A 16,219-nucleotide genomic window follows, 5' to 3' on the forward strand; every position below is an offset into this window, starting at 1 on the left:
AGTACATATTTAAAATATACCAGCATGCTCTAGTTAAAGGGGTTATCCAGCGCTACAAAAACATGGCCACTTTCTTCCAGAGACAGTACCTCTCTTGTCTCCAGTTCAGGTGTGGCTTACAGTTAAAGGGGTTGTCCGGCGATAAAAAATTATTCACAGAATAACACACATTACAAAGTTATACAACTTTGTAATGTATGTTATGTCTGTGAATGGCCCCCTTCCCCGTGTCCCACCACCCCCACCCGTGTACCCGGAAGTGTGGTGCGCTATACATTACCTGTCACGTGCCGACCACGGTCTCCGATCCTCAGCAGTGACGTCTTCTTCGGGAGGCCAGCGGATCTTCCCGAGTGCCGGCCGCCCTCTGCAGCGTCATCCGAAGCTCAGCCGCGATTGGCTGAGCATAACTGTGCTCAGCCAATCGCGGCTGAGCAGCTGATGACGTGGCCGCGTCATCAGCCGCTCAGCCGCGAGTGGCGGAGCACAGTTATGCTCAGCCAATCGCGGCTGAGCTTCGGATGACGCTGCAGAGGGTTGCCGGCACTCGGGAAAATCCGCCGGCCTCCCGAAGAAGACGTCACTGCTGACGATCGGAGACCGTGGACGACACGACATGCGGTGAGTATAATGCACCACACTTCCGGGTCTAGCGTGGGTGGGGGGAAACACGGGGAAGGGGGCCATTCACAGACATAACATACATTACAAAGTTGTATAACTTTGTAATGTGTGTTATTCTGTGAATAATTTTTTATCGCCGGACAACCCCTTTAAGCTTACACCCAAACTGAAGACAAGAGCAGTGCTGTATCTGGAAGAAAGTAGCCATGTTGTTGTAATGCTGGAGAACCCCATTAATGTTTACAGACAGCAGATTTTCTACCAAAAACAAAAAACATAACCGTGAAGGGGGGGGGGGGGTGATAGAGTTTTACAAAACCTATTAACATGCTGTGGGGGAAGGAAAGCAGATTAGAAGATATGCTGAAGATTGTCATATCCACAGCACTCTGTTCAACCACAGATTTGTTCCACATATTGCATGAAATTGCAACAGGGAAAAAAAAAAAATCTATGGCAAAATCCACAGCATGTGTCACAGATTTGCTGACCTCCAGCAGTGGTCTCTGCCGTGGGTGAGCACCATTCATGAGCACTGCAAACCTAGAATTCCAAGTGTCAGTTTGGATCTCCCCCCCGCCCCTCCACCAGGTGTGCCCATTTGGCATTCCACACCTAGTAAAACACTGTAATGGTTAAAATACTGAAAGCTGAAGCAGAACTCTATATTAGATAGGGCCAGGTGCACAAGAGACGCATCTTTTCTAATGCAATTAAAGCTCTGTACATCACAGCCACAATATATAAGGACGAATAATGTCAGTATAAGAGTCTCTTCATAGAGCTAAACAAAAAGAATCCTCCTCCACAGCGTTAAAGGGATTATCCAGCGTTCAAAATACATGGCCACTTTGACAGCACCACTCGTGTTTCTTGTTCAGGCGTGGTTTGCAGTTAAAGGGGTACTTCAGGGGTGTGAAACAGCTTTAGACGTAAAAAAGTCATGTCTAAAGCTGCGTCAGAGACCAAGAAGTGGCCGAGCACCACAGACCGTAGCAGCGAGATGCAGAAGCCAGGGAGGTAAGTGGACTTTGTTGCCTTCATCCACCCCCTCCCCAGCCATAGTGAAAAAAAGCCCTCCCACCCGGAGTACCCCTTTAAGCTCCATTAACTTCGATTGAACTTCATTGCAAAACCTACACCCAAACTGGAGACATGAGTCATGCTCTCTCTGGAAGAAAGTGGCCATGTTTTTTTTTTTGTTTTGTTTTTTTAACGCTGGATAACACCTTTAACTTATTCTTCACTGGATATTGTAGCATGGATCTTTGGGAAGGGGCTGCTCTAGACTTCAAGATGCCCAAGATGATTGTATTGTATATATTTTAAAGCTACATTCATTTTTCATAAAACCTGTTCAAAGATTTCATCAGCTCAATCACTTGGCTAGTTATGCCCTCATTCACATACAAAAACATTTTATACTGAAAAGTTCCTCTCCAGCCATAGTGTAAAAACAAAACAAAAAAAAAAAAAAAACTTAAGACATCTAGTGCCTTAAACATGCATAACAATAGACAGCAGTAAGAAAGGAAAGAGGGCTCAGAAGCAGGTCCAGCTGCACATACAGGGGGTACCCGGCCTTGCTGTGCAAAATAAAGCAGCTCAAAGTAATCTAGCACATCTGTCACGTAAGTCGCAGTGTTCTAAGTTTATAGAGAAGAAAAAAAATTGCACTTATTTCAATTCAGATTCGTGTTGAACATTCCAGGCCATATAATGGTCCCCACACCATGTACTTCTAGCAGGTTGACATTCAGTCTCCCACATCAGTGTCACGATCTCCGATAAGCCAGAGTACATGGAAACTAAGAGCAAGCAGCCCAGTGCCCAGGAGATCACCCAAGGCTGTGAGATAGGGAATTGAGAAGTTGTCAGGATCCATCCCCCTGCCCCACATCCAATGAACCATCCAGTCGGCAATGTACAGGAGAACCAGAACCTGTATAACAGAAGAAAATGATCAGTAATATACATTTACAATATTCACACATCCAAAAAGTCCTAGTAAGCGATTGGTCTTTATGAATAAGAGCCGTATTACACAGCCTGACATTGCACTGTAAGTGCTGATCTGCTACATCTGCGCTCACTTACCGAACCCATACACTGCTCCATTATCGTGCAGCAAGGGCTGTGTATATTACTATCATTAGCGATGTCCGTGCAGCCCTTACATTGGTGTAAAAATAATAAAGTGATGTCCTTACCTGTCCAGGGTCCCCCAGTGTCCTGCTGCCTTGTATTGGTGTTCCGCACTAAGCGCAGCCACCTCAGGGACTTCTGATCCGGTCTCTAAAGTGACTGGCCGTGGTAAGCGATTCAGACACTGATTCAGAAGTGCCAGAGGCCACTATGGTAAGCAGAGAACACAGGAACAAGGCAGCAGGACACTGGGGAGCCTGGACAGGTAAGTATCATCTTTATGTTTTTACCCTCCCATAAGCAGTATGTCATGCATCGCTATTACACATGTTGTTTTGTTGTCTGGTCATTGTCTTTATTACCCAGAGCGATAATCTGCCGAATCATCCTGATTTGTCAGATTAATGCTCCATGTAATAGGTCCCTAAAGCAAATCTGTTTATCATGGCTTCTGGAAGATAGTCAGATGATGTGGACAGCCACACATTTCAGTTGTTTTGGGTACGGTATAATATGTAGCTGCAATGAGCATCAACAGCTCTGACTAATAATGGACTTAATACACACAGTCTGACACGATCAAAACTGATTGTGCAGCAAAGGTAGAAACAAGCATGCTTGACAATGGCATTTTTGCCGAAATGTTGCACTTGTTATGTGGAATTAAATAAACTTCTACATGTGTCCAGACCTCCGGTTCCGCTGTGACCTTATTGTTTGGAAGCTATACCCAATTGAACAAGGATGCGGCAACAGAATGGTTATTAGCACCAACGTTACATGACCGCTGTGTACTGATGGACTGCTTGGTTAGCCAGAAGCCCAGTAATGGCCCCCAGGCCTCTCAAAGGCAACTTACCTTCATTCTCAGCACATGAGCAGAATAGGAACATATCAGCAGGTTACAGATTTCCAACCTACTGATAGTTTTCCTTTAAACCATTTAAATCCCTGTTCTTTCAATGCTTAGGTGATCTCACAAATCTGTATACCATTCTCCCCAGCATTACGACATGCTGCTAAGAGAATGGACCAGATATTCATGGTAGTAAGATTCCTTTAATAGTGGGACAACCCCTTTAAAAGGAGAAGTCTGGACGTTTTTAAAAAATGTGACAGGCAGCAGGGGAGAAAACAAAGCAGCAAGCTTTGCTTACCACTCCCTATGCCCGCAATGCACTGCCTGACCAGCTCTGGGACCCTCGCCGGAAGGTAACACCCCCCTCCCCATCCTTGCGATTTGGGGGAAAATGCCCTGGCTAATAGACAGCCCGCTGAGCCAGTTAGTAACTGCAGCAGCGTCTGGCTAAGCGGCCAGACCATCAGTCGGGTCATGACATCGACCCAGCGGGGGTCCCGGCGCGGCAATCCAAGGCTGGAGAAGCCAGTTGGTATAATTGGTAATGTTCCCCCTTTCGGCTTCTGTTTGCAAAAGTTGCCGGACTTCTCATTAAGGGTCAGTTCACACGTACAGACTCGCAGCGTAAATCTCGCTGCGAGTGTCAGGTCCTGGCAGTTCACCGTCACTACATACTCGCAGCTGTCTGAACGACCGTTGCGTGTATGTAATTCTGCCAGCCCCTTAACCCCTTCTGCTGTTGCCGCCCGGCTCCCGCTCTGTATACATTAGCTCTTCTCGCTGCACGGGGTCCCGGCATACTGCTCTCCCATCCAGGCAAACAGTGGCTGCGGCTGGGCAACACACTGATTGGCCGGGCGGGAGAGCAGTACCCCGTGCAGCGAGGAGAGGTAATGTATACAGAGCGGGAGCCGGGCAGCAGCAGAAGGGGTTAAGGGGCCGGCAGAATTACATACACGCAGCTGTCGTTCAGACAGCTGCGAGTATGTATTGACAGTGAACTGCCAGGACCTGCCAGACTTGCAGCGAGATTTACGCTGCGAGTCTGTACGTGTGAACTGATCCTTAAAGACATTTTCAGCATGGCACTATAGGATAAACGTGAACGATTTGGTGTATGCAAGTGTAGAAATCATAGTTTCCAGCATTTAAAGTTTAGCAAAGCAACAGCTGTGGTAATGTAAACTTACACACAAAGTTGCACTAACCTGAAGTAACGCTGCCATCATATAGAAGACCATAAAAATGAGCGTCATTGTTGTATGTCCACCCTTCATCGAGTTGATTACGTACAAGAAAACCAAGTGGCCTGGCACCACCAAGAGAAACAACACACGGGCCGAACGAGAGTTCACATCTGGGCAACGACAGAACAGACATTTAAAGTTAAAACTGAACTCAAGAACAACCGGACACAGTGAGAGGTTACTGGGGGAAAAGATCAGAAGCAACATGAGAAATTACTACTTTACTAAAAGTAGTAGATGCTGGGAACAAACTTACAGCAGATGTGGTTGGTAAATCTACATTAACTGAATGTAAACTTGCCTGTGAGAAAGATATCCCTAATATTTTGCATTCTAACTTCTCTACACAGGTGTAAAGGGTAAATTTAGCAGTTTTCATACCTTATGTAATATCATACATCATAATGCTTTTTCCAGTAAAAAGTGATCTTTTATCATCTGCGGATTGTGCTATGTGGGCGGAGCTTCGTGTGTGCAGCGCCACTTACCCAGTCCACATCCCCCGTAGCCCTGTCCCTCCATGAAGTCATGGAACATAGGCCACGCCCCTCATCGGCCATTGGTGTGGGCCAACCTAGACCTTTAGGTTGTCCCTTCCAATGGGCACTGAGGGGGCGAGGCCACAGGGCTATGTAAGCGGGGCTAAGTGGTGCTGCACCCTTGAAGCCCCGCCTATGTAGCACAGTCCGCAGATGGTAAAAGATGACTTTTTACTGGAACAAGCAGCATGACAAATGATATAAAATAAAGTATGACAACTGCTATTGTTTACCCATTACACCTGTGTGGCATAATGCAAAAAGGAGGGCAGTGTCACTAAGATCTATATATATATATATACACACACACACACACACACACACACACACACACACACACACACACATATATATTGTTCATTTCATATAATAGAACTACTACTAAAAGAACTACTAAACTACACAACCATATAGAAGTTTAACATCTCCAACCTTCGAGTGACATAGGCTGAAAATACCGGGCACGTAGGCAAACATCAGTATGTGACCCTGCACTTTTCCATAGCAGATTATGCAATACATTAGGCTGTAAATAGCGTCATCAGAAGACAGCAAACTGACCACAGGAGCAGCCCTTGTACGCAAGGTCAACCTAGAGGCTACGGTCAAAATAAATCAAGTAATCTGACAAGGAATTTTATGCACATTAATAACTGTACCAGAACTGAAGAACGCTCTACAAGGACTGGGACATTTGCGAGGAACAAGACCAATGTCATCACCCGGTGACCCAGTCATGTGAAGGTATGTGGATATACGGCTGGCCTGCACAGCAACCAGGTTCCCACCAACACCTAGTAAAGAAAGAAAACATGTTTAGTTTACAAGCGACATACAGCCACATAGTAATAGTGCTAACACAACAGTCAAAGTCTTGTACTATAATTGGATTCCTTCCAAAGGAGGGTACAGTGAAGTATTAACATTATAAAAACCATGAGCACAAGAGATTCCCCATAAATCTCGGCAGCTCATACTGGGCCCCAGAGGGTCTAAGATACCTAGAACGGCTATTCCCAGACTCATCTAAGGGTCCTATTACAAAGAGCGATAACCTGCAAATGAGGCCTCTCATTGCTCCATGTAGTAAAGACAAAAATAAGCTGATGAAACGATTCCTGCAGATCGCTGTAGTTTATTCTAGCCTAAAGATCATAGGCCGCTGGGCGCGCATCACTACATGTAATAAGAATGCTTGGCCGATGGCTAATGACTATGTAAAAAAAATATAAATGTTTATACTTACCTGTCCACGATCCCCAGTGTTTTTCTAGTTTGTCCGCAGCCACTGCTGAATTTCACAGTCTGTCTCTGGCTGAGCAGCCAGTCACTTCAATCACTGGCTGAGATGGGAACGCCGCGACCAGTGATTGGCGGAGTGGGCCTGTCACTTCAGAGATCGAAATTTCAGCAGCGGCTGTGGGCAGAAACACTGGGGAGCGTGGACAGGTAGGTATAAGAGTTTATTATTTTACACTTTTAAAGCAAGGGCTGCACGGATATAGATAGATACACACACAAAGCTCTTGCTGCACGATTGTCAAGCCATGTAATAGGATCAGTAATTGAGCATCAATCTAGCAGATCTGCGCTCAGTTACACTGCTCATTGGGCCGTGTAATACCAACGTCCTTCCAGTATCTTCAGTTGGGGCAGGTGGTGCGGGCTGCGTTTAGTCCAAAATCAGTTTCAGCCAACTGTCAATCAAGCAGGATCTGGTATTAGGGGGGAGGGGGTGGCAGTGAGGGGTATTCCAGCTCTGACACTTTTCCCTACAGAATGAAAGCATGTTCTACATTCTGGAGGCACAGACGGATAGCTGTTAGGTCAAGGAGACACACTGTACCTTTCATATATCTAAGTGTCAGTTAGAAATAAATTGCAGAGGACAGATTCACTTTAAGGATTGTGCTCCCTTTTTGTTTCCGGTTCAGATTTTTAGGCCTTGTTCACATGAGCATTCCGGGCTATAGTCGTAGCTTCTGTTGTCCATCAAAAGTGCACACATCCCATTTGTGACAGTTAAAATGACAAACCTAATGGACACCATTACAGTCAATGGAATCCATCCTATGGCTGCAAATACTTTTGTTTTTCTGCTTTAATAATGAATGTGAACAGGGTCTAGGTTATTTTGGGAGAGTCTAGACATGAGTAAGAATGGAATGAACAGAGTCTAGGTCACATGCTTACCATTTATGACAGGTGTGAAAACAGCTATTCCTGCAAAGTTGGGATCAGACACAGTTTTATCCAAAATCAGCCCGCCAACACTGCAAAAGGAAAATGCAAAAAATAAATAAAAAAGATATACGTTTCAAAATGCAAGAAAATAAAAACAGTACAAATGGACAAAAATGTGAATGTCTTTATTAGCTCGGAACTTGGCTTATCAGCCGTCTGTGAGGTCTGTGCCGCTCCGCTCGAGGAGCCTGGAAAAGTTGGATCAGTACTGGGAAACCACTTGGTTTCCCAGGACTGGATCCGGCTTAAGCCAGCGCAGACTTCAAAGGCAGTCGGTTGATAAGCGATTTGCAGACTTAAGGTATAAACCCACACACCGTACATGCAGCGTATTTACTGCTGCGATACGCAGTAGATTAGATCTCAATAACTGAACACAGCATCAAATCTCCACCATCAAATCTGCTGCGTATTTGTTGCCTATCTGCTGCGTATACGGTGTGTGGGTTTGTACCCATAAGGCGCTCTGCTACCTTATTACTGTAAATTCGCTCGTCTCTATATGTGACTCAACTTTTAGTTCCTTCTTTTCACAAGGTAGCTGCATTCTGTATGTACTTTCTGTGCATAACCTGCATAGATATTTAGGAAATGGGATGAATATTACCATTATTCTAGGTTTGAGAAAGTATGCAACAAGCTGCACTATAAACAGGCATCCATTTTGAACATAAACTTAGCATTGTTGCCTTAAAAGGGGTATTTCCTCAAGGTAAAATACATGTTGAATCATCCCCCCTCTCCTAGAGACTAACCATTCACTTTTTTTTTTTTTGCCTGAAAAAACTGCAAAGCCATACACGTAAGCACTAGCGTTTTTGAGATGAAGCATTTACATTGGCGTCTACAGGAGAGAAACACCACAGTTTCCAGATTAAAAAAAAAAAAAAAAAACCCTCAGCATGCTACGTTTTGAAAAAACTGTCACAACTGACCAAAAGACGGAAACGGGCCAACGCTGTGCGCAGAAACAGAGCAGTGGTTCAAAAAAAAAAAAAAAAAAAAAAAAAAAAAAAAAAAGGGAAAATGGGAGTCCGGAATAAGTTGTATATTTCTAAAGTAGAACACTTCTATAGCTCACCTGCTGATAGCCATGGCAATGATAACCGGCTCCCATCCAGTTGCCAGCACCTGCCTTGTTGTTGGATTTCTCCTTGCAATAATAAACCACAGAGGCAGCAGAGCTATAAACAGCAGGCACACAATAAGGTTCACAAACACATTGATTTCTAAGGGGGGGAAAAAAAAAAAAAAAAAAAAAAAAAAAGTTAGCAAAAGTAATTCAACTGAAGAGTTCCAGCATAGGGACTGACCCACAAGGAGACTGGGGAATCCCGCAATGGGTCTGTCCTTACTTCTGAACAGGCTCTGTTCAGGATGGCTGTGTATTTACAATGCAGGGGAGGTGGCAGATATACCACCACCAATCTCTATAAGGCTTTGTTATTCCTCATCATCCCAAGTCCATAACCCAAGATTACCATGTGCCATCCTCAGTACGGACCTTGTTACAGACCCTCCACCCCCCTCTCTTCTCCTCCATTTGCAGCTCATAGCAAGTAGTCAGAACAGAAAGAAAAGTAGAAGTGAAAAAAGTAAAAAAAAAAAAAAAAAGAAAAAAAAAAAAAAGAAAGGGGGTACTCAGAATTTTTTCTTCTTTCAAATCAACTGGTTTCAGAAAGTTTTTTTAAAAAAAGTCTCCAGTCTTCCAGTACTTAGCTGCTGTGTGTCCTGCAGGAAGTGGTGTATTCTTTCCACAGTGCTCTCTGCTGCCACCTCTGTCCATGTCAGGAACTATCCAGAGCAGTAGAAAATTCCCATAAAAAACATATCCTGCTCTGGACAGTTCCTGAAATGGACAGAGGTGGCAGCAGAGAGCGCTGTGTCAGACTGGAAAGAATAGCACAAAAGTAAAAAAAAAATTAAAATAAAAATTGGAAAAAGCCGTGGCTTTCCTGACGCAGTCCGTCCAGACCAGATGTCTGAATCACTGGAATTCTTCAATGTTGCTGGACACAGACTCCACATTTGGTCAAAAAAAATTCTTTATTTGCATTCAGCTATGCGCTTTGAGGAGGTCACCCTCCTCAAACTGGAAAAAACACACCCCTTCCTGCAGGACATACAGCAGCTGATAAGTACTGCAAAACTGGAGATTTTTAAATAAAACGTAAACTACAGATCTACTCCTTCTGGAGTACCCCTTTCAAGCAGAACAAGAATAAAAGAGGCTAATGATCTGTCAAGACCCTCCTACACAGGCTAAATCATTACTGAGCAGTCCAGTGCAAAGGGCCAGCGATCACTCATCTGGCGACTGGATCTTTTGTGCGGACGGTAAAATCAGCCGCCTGTCTGTGTCGAAAGAAATTTAAAGGGGTTATCCAGAGCTACAAAACATGGCCCCTTTCCCCCCCCCACTCTTGTCTCCAGATTGGGTGGGGTTTAAGACTCAGCTACATTGAAGTAATGAAGCTTAATTGCAAACCACACCTGACCTGGAGACAAGACAGGGGGAAAAAAGGCCATGTTTTTGTAGCGCTGGATAACCCCTTTAAATTGCTGCACAAAGGATTTAGTTTTCCAGGAATGAGAGCAAGGACTGATGTCTGGCAAATGTCTCGGCCTCTACAGAAAAGGAGTATGTTAAATGGACTGACATCATGCATCGTGCCGTACTTCTCTTTACACATAAGCATTAATTTATAAAATCAGCTATAAGAGCCAGTTCACACTACGGAATCTGCGCACAAATTCCTTGCGGAACCGTCGCCGAATCCTGTCTGTTATGTGTTTCTATAGGAGGACATGTCAATTCTTTGAGCAGAGAGGTGCAGAGAGCAGAGGCACGCCCGGCATCCCATTGAAAACACATAGCAGGCAGGATTTGGGCCAATTCCGCGGGTGGGGTTCTGCACATCATTCTGTCACCAACTCTGTAGTGTGAACGGCCCAGACAAAGAAAACAGGACATGTGTCTGCTTATTATATGAGACTTTCAATGTAAGGGTATGTTCACACTGAGTAAAACAGGCGGTATCCTGCCTGTCTCTGTGTGCCATGGGAGAGCGCACGCTCCTCCGCAGCCGCTGCTCTCACCTCATTCACTCACACTGGGACACTGAGCACGGCAGAATTCCACCGTATTTGCTCAGTGTGAACATACCCTAATATGAAGATATACCATTCCAATGCCAAAAAGTAAGACTGAGCCCGTAGTTCCTATAGTGTATGGCAGCCTCTTGTTTACTCACTCATTTCTTTGTACAGGCCCCAGCTAATACCAGACAGCAAAGCCAAAGTCACCAGATCTCCAAGACTGGCAGCAATCGGTGTAGCCACATTGTCAGGATTAATACCAAGCTTCTTGGAACCAAGGATTACCCCAATCATAACAAGACCTAGCAAGAGAAGAAAAAAAAAAAAAAAAAAGATACAATATCATATGCATACCTCCCAACTTTGGCTGAGAGGAAAGAGGGACATGGACACGCCCCTAACCCCACCCAAAGACACGCCCTATCCCCAAGACACGCCCCTACCCTCCCATATCATGTCTTCCACTGTAGTGCCACATTGGTTTTCTTGCAGAAAAAAATGGTTTGACCAGGATGGTAAGTATAGCACTTTAACTTATATCTCTTTTCCTTCTAAGCTAACTCTTGGCTTTGGCTCATTTCCTCTGCAAAAAAAAATCTTTTTAATTTCTGAAGACTGTAGCTGGCGATAAGTGATAAAACTTAGAATATAACATATTGTGGATTACATCCCTACACTGAATGGAGAGATATATACACACTCAGTAGGAAGATAAGTATACAATACACTGCTGTATACCTACACTGAATGGAGAGATATATACACACTCAGGAAGAAGATAAGTATATAATACACTGCTGTATACCTACACACAATGGAGAGATATATACAAACTCATACAGGAGGATAATAAGTATATAATACACTGCTGTATACCTACACACAATGGAGAGATATATACAAACTCATACAGGAGGATAATAAGTATATAATACACTGCTGTATACCTACACAGAATGGAGAAATATATACACACTCATACAGGAAGATAAGTATATAATACACTGCTGATCACCAGGGCTGTATTTACAGCTTGGGCTGCACTAGGTCTCAATACACCCGTTGTGAAGGCCCATTTGAACACGCCAATTATCGCTATTAGCAAAAGATCTAAATATCACCAACATCTATGACTAAATAATGCCACCATACAATAACTTAAAGTGACTGTACCACAAGGCCCAGGCTGAAGCATTGGAGGCGGGCTGACCCACCCTTAGGGTACTATTACACCAACAGATCTGACGACAGATTATCTGCCAAAGATTTGAAGCCAAACCCAGGAATGGATTTGAAAAGAGGAGAAATCCAGTCTTTCCTTTATGACCTGATCACTGTTTATAGTCTGTTTCTGGCTTTGGCTTCAAATCTTTGGCAGATAATCTGCCGTCAGATCTGTTGGTGTAATAGTACCCTAGTGGGAAGAAACTCCAGCCCCTCCATGACGTGACTGCATTAGAATCAATGGAACCCTATCATAGAGGGGCGGGGGTTTCCCCCCACTAAGGGTGGGTCGGCCGCCTCCAGTGCTTCAGCCTGGGTCTGGTGGTACAGTCACTTTAATGCCGCTACTGTAGACTAACTGCATAGCATGATAACTAAAGTACCTCTCGTAATTGCCAAGTTGCATTATATAAGCAAGAAAAAAAAATTCCTGTAGTGCTTCTCTAACTGTTAACTCCCCACTTTTGGCCATAAGTACCAAGGCCTATTTTTCAAATCTTGGTGAAACTTAAAGTGTACTGATCGTCTTTCTCTGGTGGCAGGATATCCTGTACATGCGCGCAGCGGAGATGGAATACTTCCGGCAGTGTCGTTGCATACAGTGCAATTGATGGTATTGTTGGACCTTCACAGGTACTGTAGGATGGTGGCAGCATTTTGACAGCGTATCCTGCCACCAGCGAAAGATGATCGTTACACTTTAAGGCTATGTTCATATGCTGTACAAACAACCGTTCAGCTTGAATGGCCGTTGTTTAACACAACCTACGGCTGGAGTTATTGAACACGTTCATTACTTCTGACCATAGTTAGCGTTAAACAGTTGTTCACGTGGAACGGCCGTTGTTTGTACAGCGTATGGACATATATGTGGTCACCAGTAGCTGCGCAATCATGGCAACATTGTACATCTATTGGTGACCACATAGGGACATGGATTAAACTACATACATGGACCAGAATTGTGGGGAAACAGTATTAAAGGTGATATCCTCTCTTTCAGGAGGGATTCTCTATTATCAGGAGGGATTCTCCATTATCAGGAGGGATTCTCCATTATCAGGAGGGATTCTCCATTATCAGGAGGGATTCTCCATTATCAGGAGGGATTCTCCATTATCAGGAGGGATTCTCCATTATCAGGAGGGATTCTCCATTATCAGGAGGGATTCTCCATTATCAGGAGGGATTCTCCATTATCAGGAGGGATTCTCCATTATCAGGAGGGATTCTCCATTATCAGGAGGGATTCTCCATTATCAGGAGGGATTCTCCATTATCAGGAGGGATTCTCCATTATCAGGAGGGATTCTCCATTATCAGGAGGGATTCTCCATTATCAGGAGGGATTCTCCATTATCAGGAGGGATTCTCCATTATCAGGAGGGATTCTCCATTATCAGGAGGGATTCTCCATTATCAGGAGGGATTCTCCATTATCAGGAGGGATTCTCCATTATCAGGAGGGATTCTCCATTATCAGGAGGGATTCTCCATTATCAGGAGGGATTCTCCATTATCAGGAGGGATTCTCCATTATCAGGAGGGATTCTCCATTATCAGGAGGGATTCTCCATTATCAGGAGGGATTCTCCATTATCAGGAGGGATTCTCCATTATCAGGAGGGATTCTCCATTATCAGGAGGGATTCTCTATTATCAGGAGGGATTCTCTATCATCTCTCTGTACCGCCATGATGAGTTTTAGCTACTATGTAGAGTTAAGTTGTGGCTCTGCCTCCTCAGCCTAATGCAGCAGCCTGCTGGGAGTAGTAGTATTAGAAGTCATCTGATTACTCCCCCTAGAGAAGGGGCTTTCCTTATAGTGACTTTAGGGGACATCAGACAATACACAGATAATGAGCACTTCTTCCACAGTCCCTCCAGGTCACTGTCTGCCGTCCAGGCTGGTCAGGCAGAGAAGCCTCATTCATCACACTTAACTCCTTCCCTCCTGGCAGTGCCTGGTAGCGTCAGCAGCTGGCTGACAGACATAATAGCAGACAGCTAACCTCAGTGCACAGCAGGGAAGGGGTTAAGTCACTCCCATCCTCCCCTCCCCCCTTCTCTGCTGAGTCCCTACAGTGCTCTGGGTGCTCCGCACAGAAGGTGGGGGATGTGCTGAGTCCAAAGGTAACTTAACCCCTTCCCTGTAAACTGCCTCCTGCTCGGCCTCATTAACACCCCCCAATCCCCTTATACCGGGCCGCGCAGCAGCAGTGCTCCTCTTCTCCCTCCTTCGCGGTCTTCTGGTGGGCGGGAGCAGGGAGTAGTTCCCCAGCCGGCTGATACACTCCTGAGGCCGGGAACAGACTCATCAGAGGGAGTTCGTATCTCCCGCACTCTTGTGACCGGAGGCAGGATGCAGCTTCCGGTCACAGGACTGTCCCGCCGAAAACGGGACGGTTGGGAGGTATGCATATGGTATACCTATAATACCAGCTCTGGATTTTGGATATAGTCACATGTAGAATCCCCCCCAGTTTTCCTTTAGAAAATATATATATTTTTTTTTAAAAGACAATTGGAAAAATGCCAGGTGTGAACAAACCCTTAGAAGGACCACAAGTGTGAGCTTACCCAGGATCAGCGAGGCAATGAAGGCGGTGGAGACGCTGCTCGCACATAGCAGCACAGCATGTTCCATAAGGAAATGGCCATCTGGGATCCAGCCAAAAATAACTGCAGCAATAGAAGCCAAGAAACCCACAACTGTGGCCTGTACCTAAGAGGAGGGAAAGATTGCAGAATAGAGTAATACAGCATTTAGGCCTGGATCACAATACAACTACAAGGCATATTGACTAGGATTGTAACATGCACCCTCTTAGGTTTATATTCGTAATGCAAAAGCCATTAGTTATAGCAGATTCCTGACGTTAAAGTGGAACTATCGGGAAAAAAAAAAATCCTCTCTCAAATCAACCGATGTCAGAAAGTTATATATATTTGTAATTTACTTCTTTTTAAAATTCTCTTGTCTTCCAGTACTTATCAGCTGCTGTATGTCCTGCAGGAAGTGGTGTATTCTTTCCAGTGTGACAGTGCTTTCTGTTGCCACCTCTGTCCATAGCAGGAGATGTTTGCTTTGAGGATTTGCTGCTGCTATGGACAGAGGTGGCAGCAGAGAGCACCATGTCAGACTGGAAAGAATATACCACTTACTGCAGAGCATACAGCAGCTGACAAGTACTGGAAGACTGTGTATGTTTAAATAGTAGAATGACAAATGAAATGACTTTTTGACACAAGTTTATTTGAAAGAATTTTTTTTTAGGCAGCAGATCTGCCTTTGATGAGGTGCAGAGTAGGGCGACACACTGGACTAGATTATCTACCATTTACATTTAATATTCATTACTAAATTTAGGTTACATTCACACGTATGTAAGTTACTGAACACAGCCTAAAAACAAATTTATATATGTAGCATATGCTGTACGCTGTGTGTGAACACACCCTTACTGTTAATCTTTAACTTCAAACACTGAACAAGAAATCTCATCTAATATAGCATATAGAGATTGTAATGAACTAGTACACCAATGCCTACCTGGATTAGTGCCATATTACCAACAATCATAGTCCACTTCTCTTTGGCAGTCTCCATTTGTCCAATATTGGCCTAGAAAACATTAAATAGCCAGAAGATTTAGCCAACCTGGTCCCCACAATAACCTGATCTAAACCCAATTAGATGGTTCAGGATGAGGCAGGTCGGGATAAAGCTCAAGTGATGTGTGATGCCAGGCTTGGCGCCCTATTACACAAGATTCCACAGACAATGCCTGGGGGAACATGGGCAGGTAAGTATCTTTATTAGTTTTCATCTTTAACTCCTTAAGCAAGTACACAGTGGATTTTGGCCTTAAAGGGGAACTCCGGATAAGAAAAACTTTTTTTCTATTAAAAGTACATTAAAAGCTATAAAGATGTGTCTATACAATGTATTGCCGTATCTGTGCGGTTCTGCCATACTGGTAGCTGATAGAAATCCAGGAAGTGAAAAAAAGAATTGCTCCTGCTGCTCTCCCCCCTTAGGAGACAAATCTTCCATGCCTCTGTCTCACATTGTGTGTGTTTGCTGAGCACAGGCTGATGATGCAGACAGGTGGCAGGGCGTGATCTCACAGGAGGCAGGGCTGGATCCCCCAATCCCCTGAGTGATTCACCATCTCTGGCCAGAAGCAGGTCAGGCACTAATTCTACTGATTGTGATGGGTGGGGGACTGGGATGA

At 44.5% G+C, this 16,219-nt stretch overlaps 1 protein-coding gene across 1 annotated transcript in view; it reads right to left on the reverse strand.

Moving 5' to 3' along the window:
- Positions 1-1,829: 1,829 nt before the first annotated feature.
- Positions 1,830-16,219, reverse strand: part of SLC41A1 (solute carrier family 41 member 1) — a 32,547-nt gene continuing 18,157 nt past the window's right edge. Inside the window, exons 4-11 of the mRNA XM_069946356.1 lie at positions 15,535-15,606; positions 14,562-14,706; positions 10,913-11,059; positions 8,740-8,887; positions 7,608-7,687; positions 6,074-6,208; positions 4,837-4,985; positions 1,830-2,566 (exon numbers count right to left, since the gene is read on the reverse strand). Of these exons, the coding sequence (XP_069802457.1) occupies positions 2,381-2,566; positions 4,837-4,985; positions 6,074-6,208; positions 7,608-7,687; positions 8,740-8,887; positions 10,913-11,059; positions 14,562-14,706; positions 15,535-15,606 (1,062 nt within the window). The 3' untranslated portion in view covers positions 1,830-2,380. The remainder of the gene's footprint in view (positions 2,567-4,836; positions 4,986-6,073; positions 6,209-7,607; positions 7,688-8,739; positions 8,888-10,912; positions 11,060-14,561; positions 14,707-15,534; positions 15,607-16,219) is intronic.

Source organism: Dendropsophus ebraccatus, chromosome 11 (assembly GCF_027789765.1).
Source record: "Dendropsophus ebraccatus isolate aDenEbr1 chromosome 11, aDenEbr1.pat, whole genome shotgun sequence".
In the NCBI taxonomy this organism is placed as follows: domain Eukaryota; kingdom Metazoa; phylum Chordata; class Amphibia; order Anura; family Hylidae; genus Dendropsophus; species Dendropsophus ebraccatus.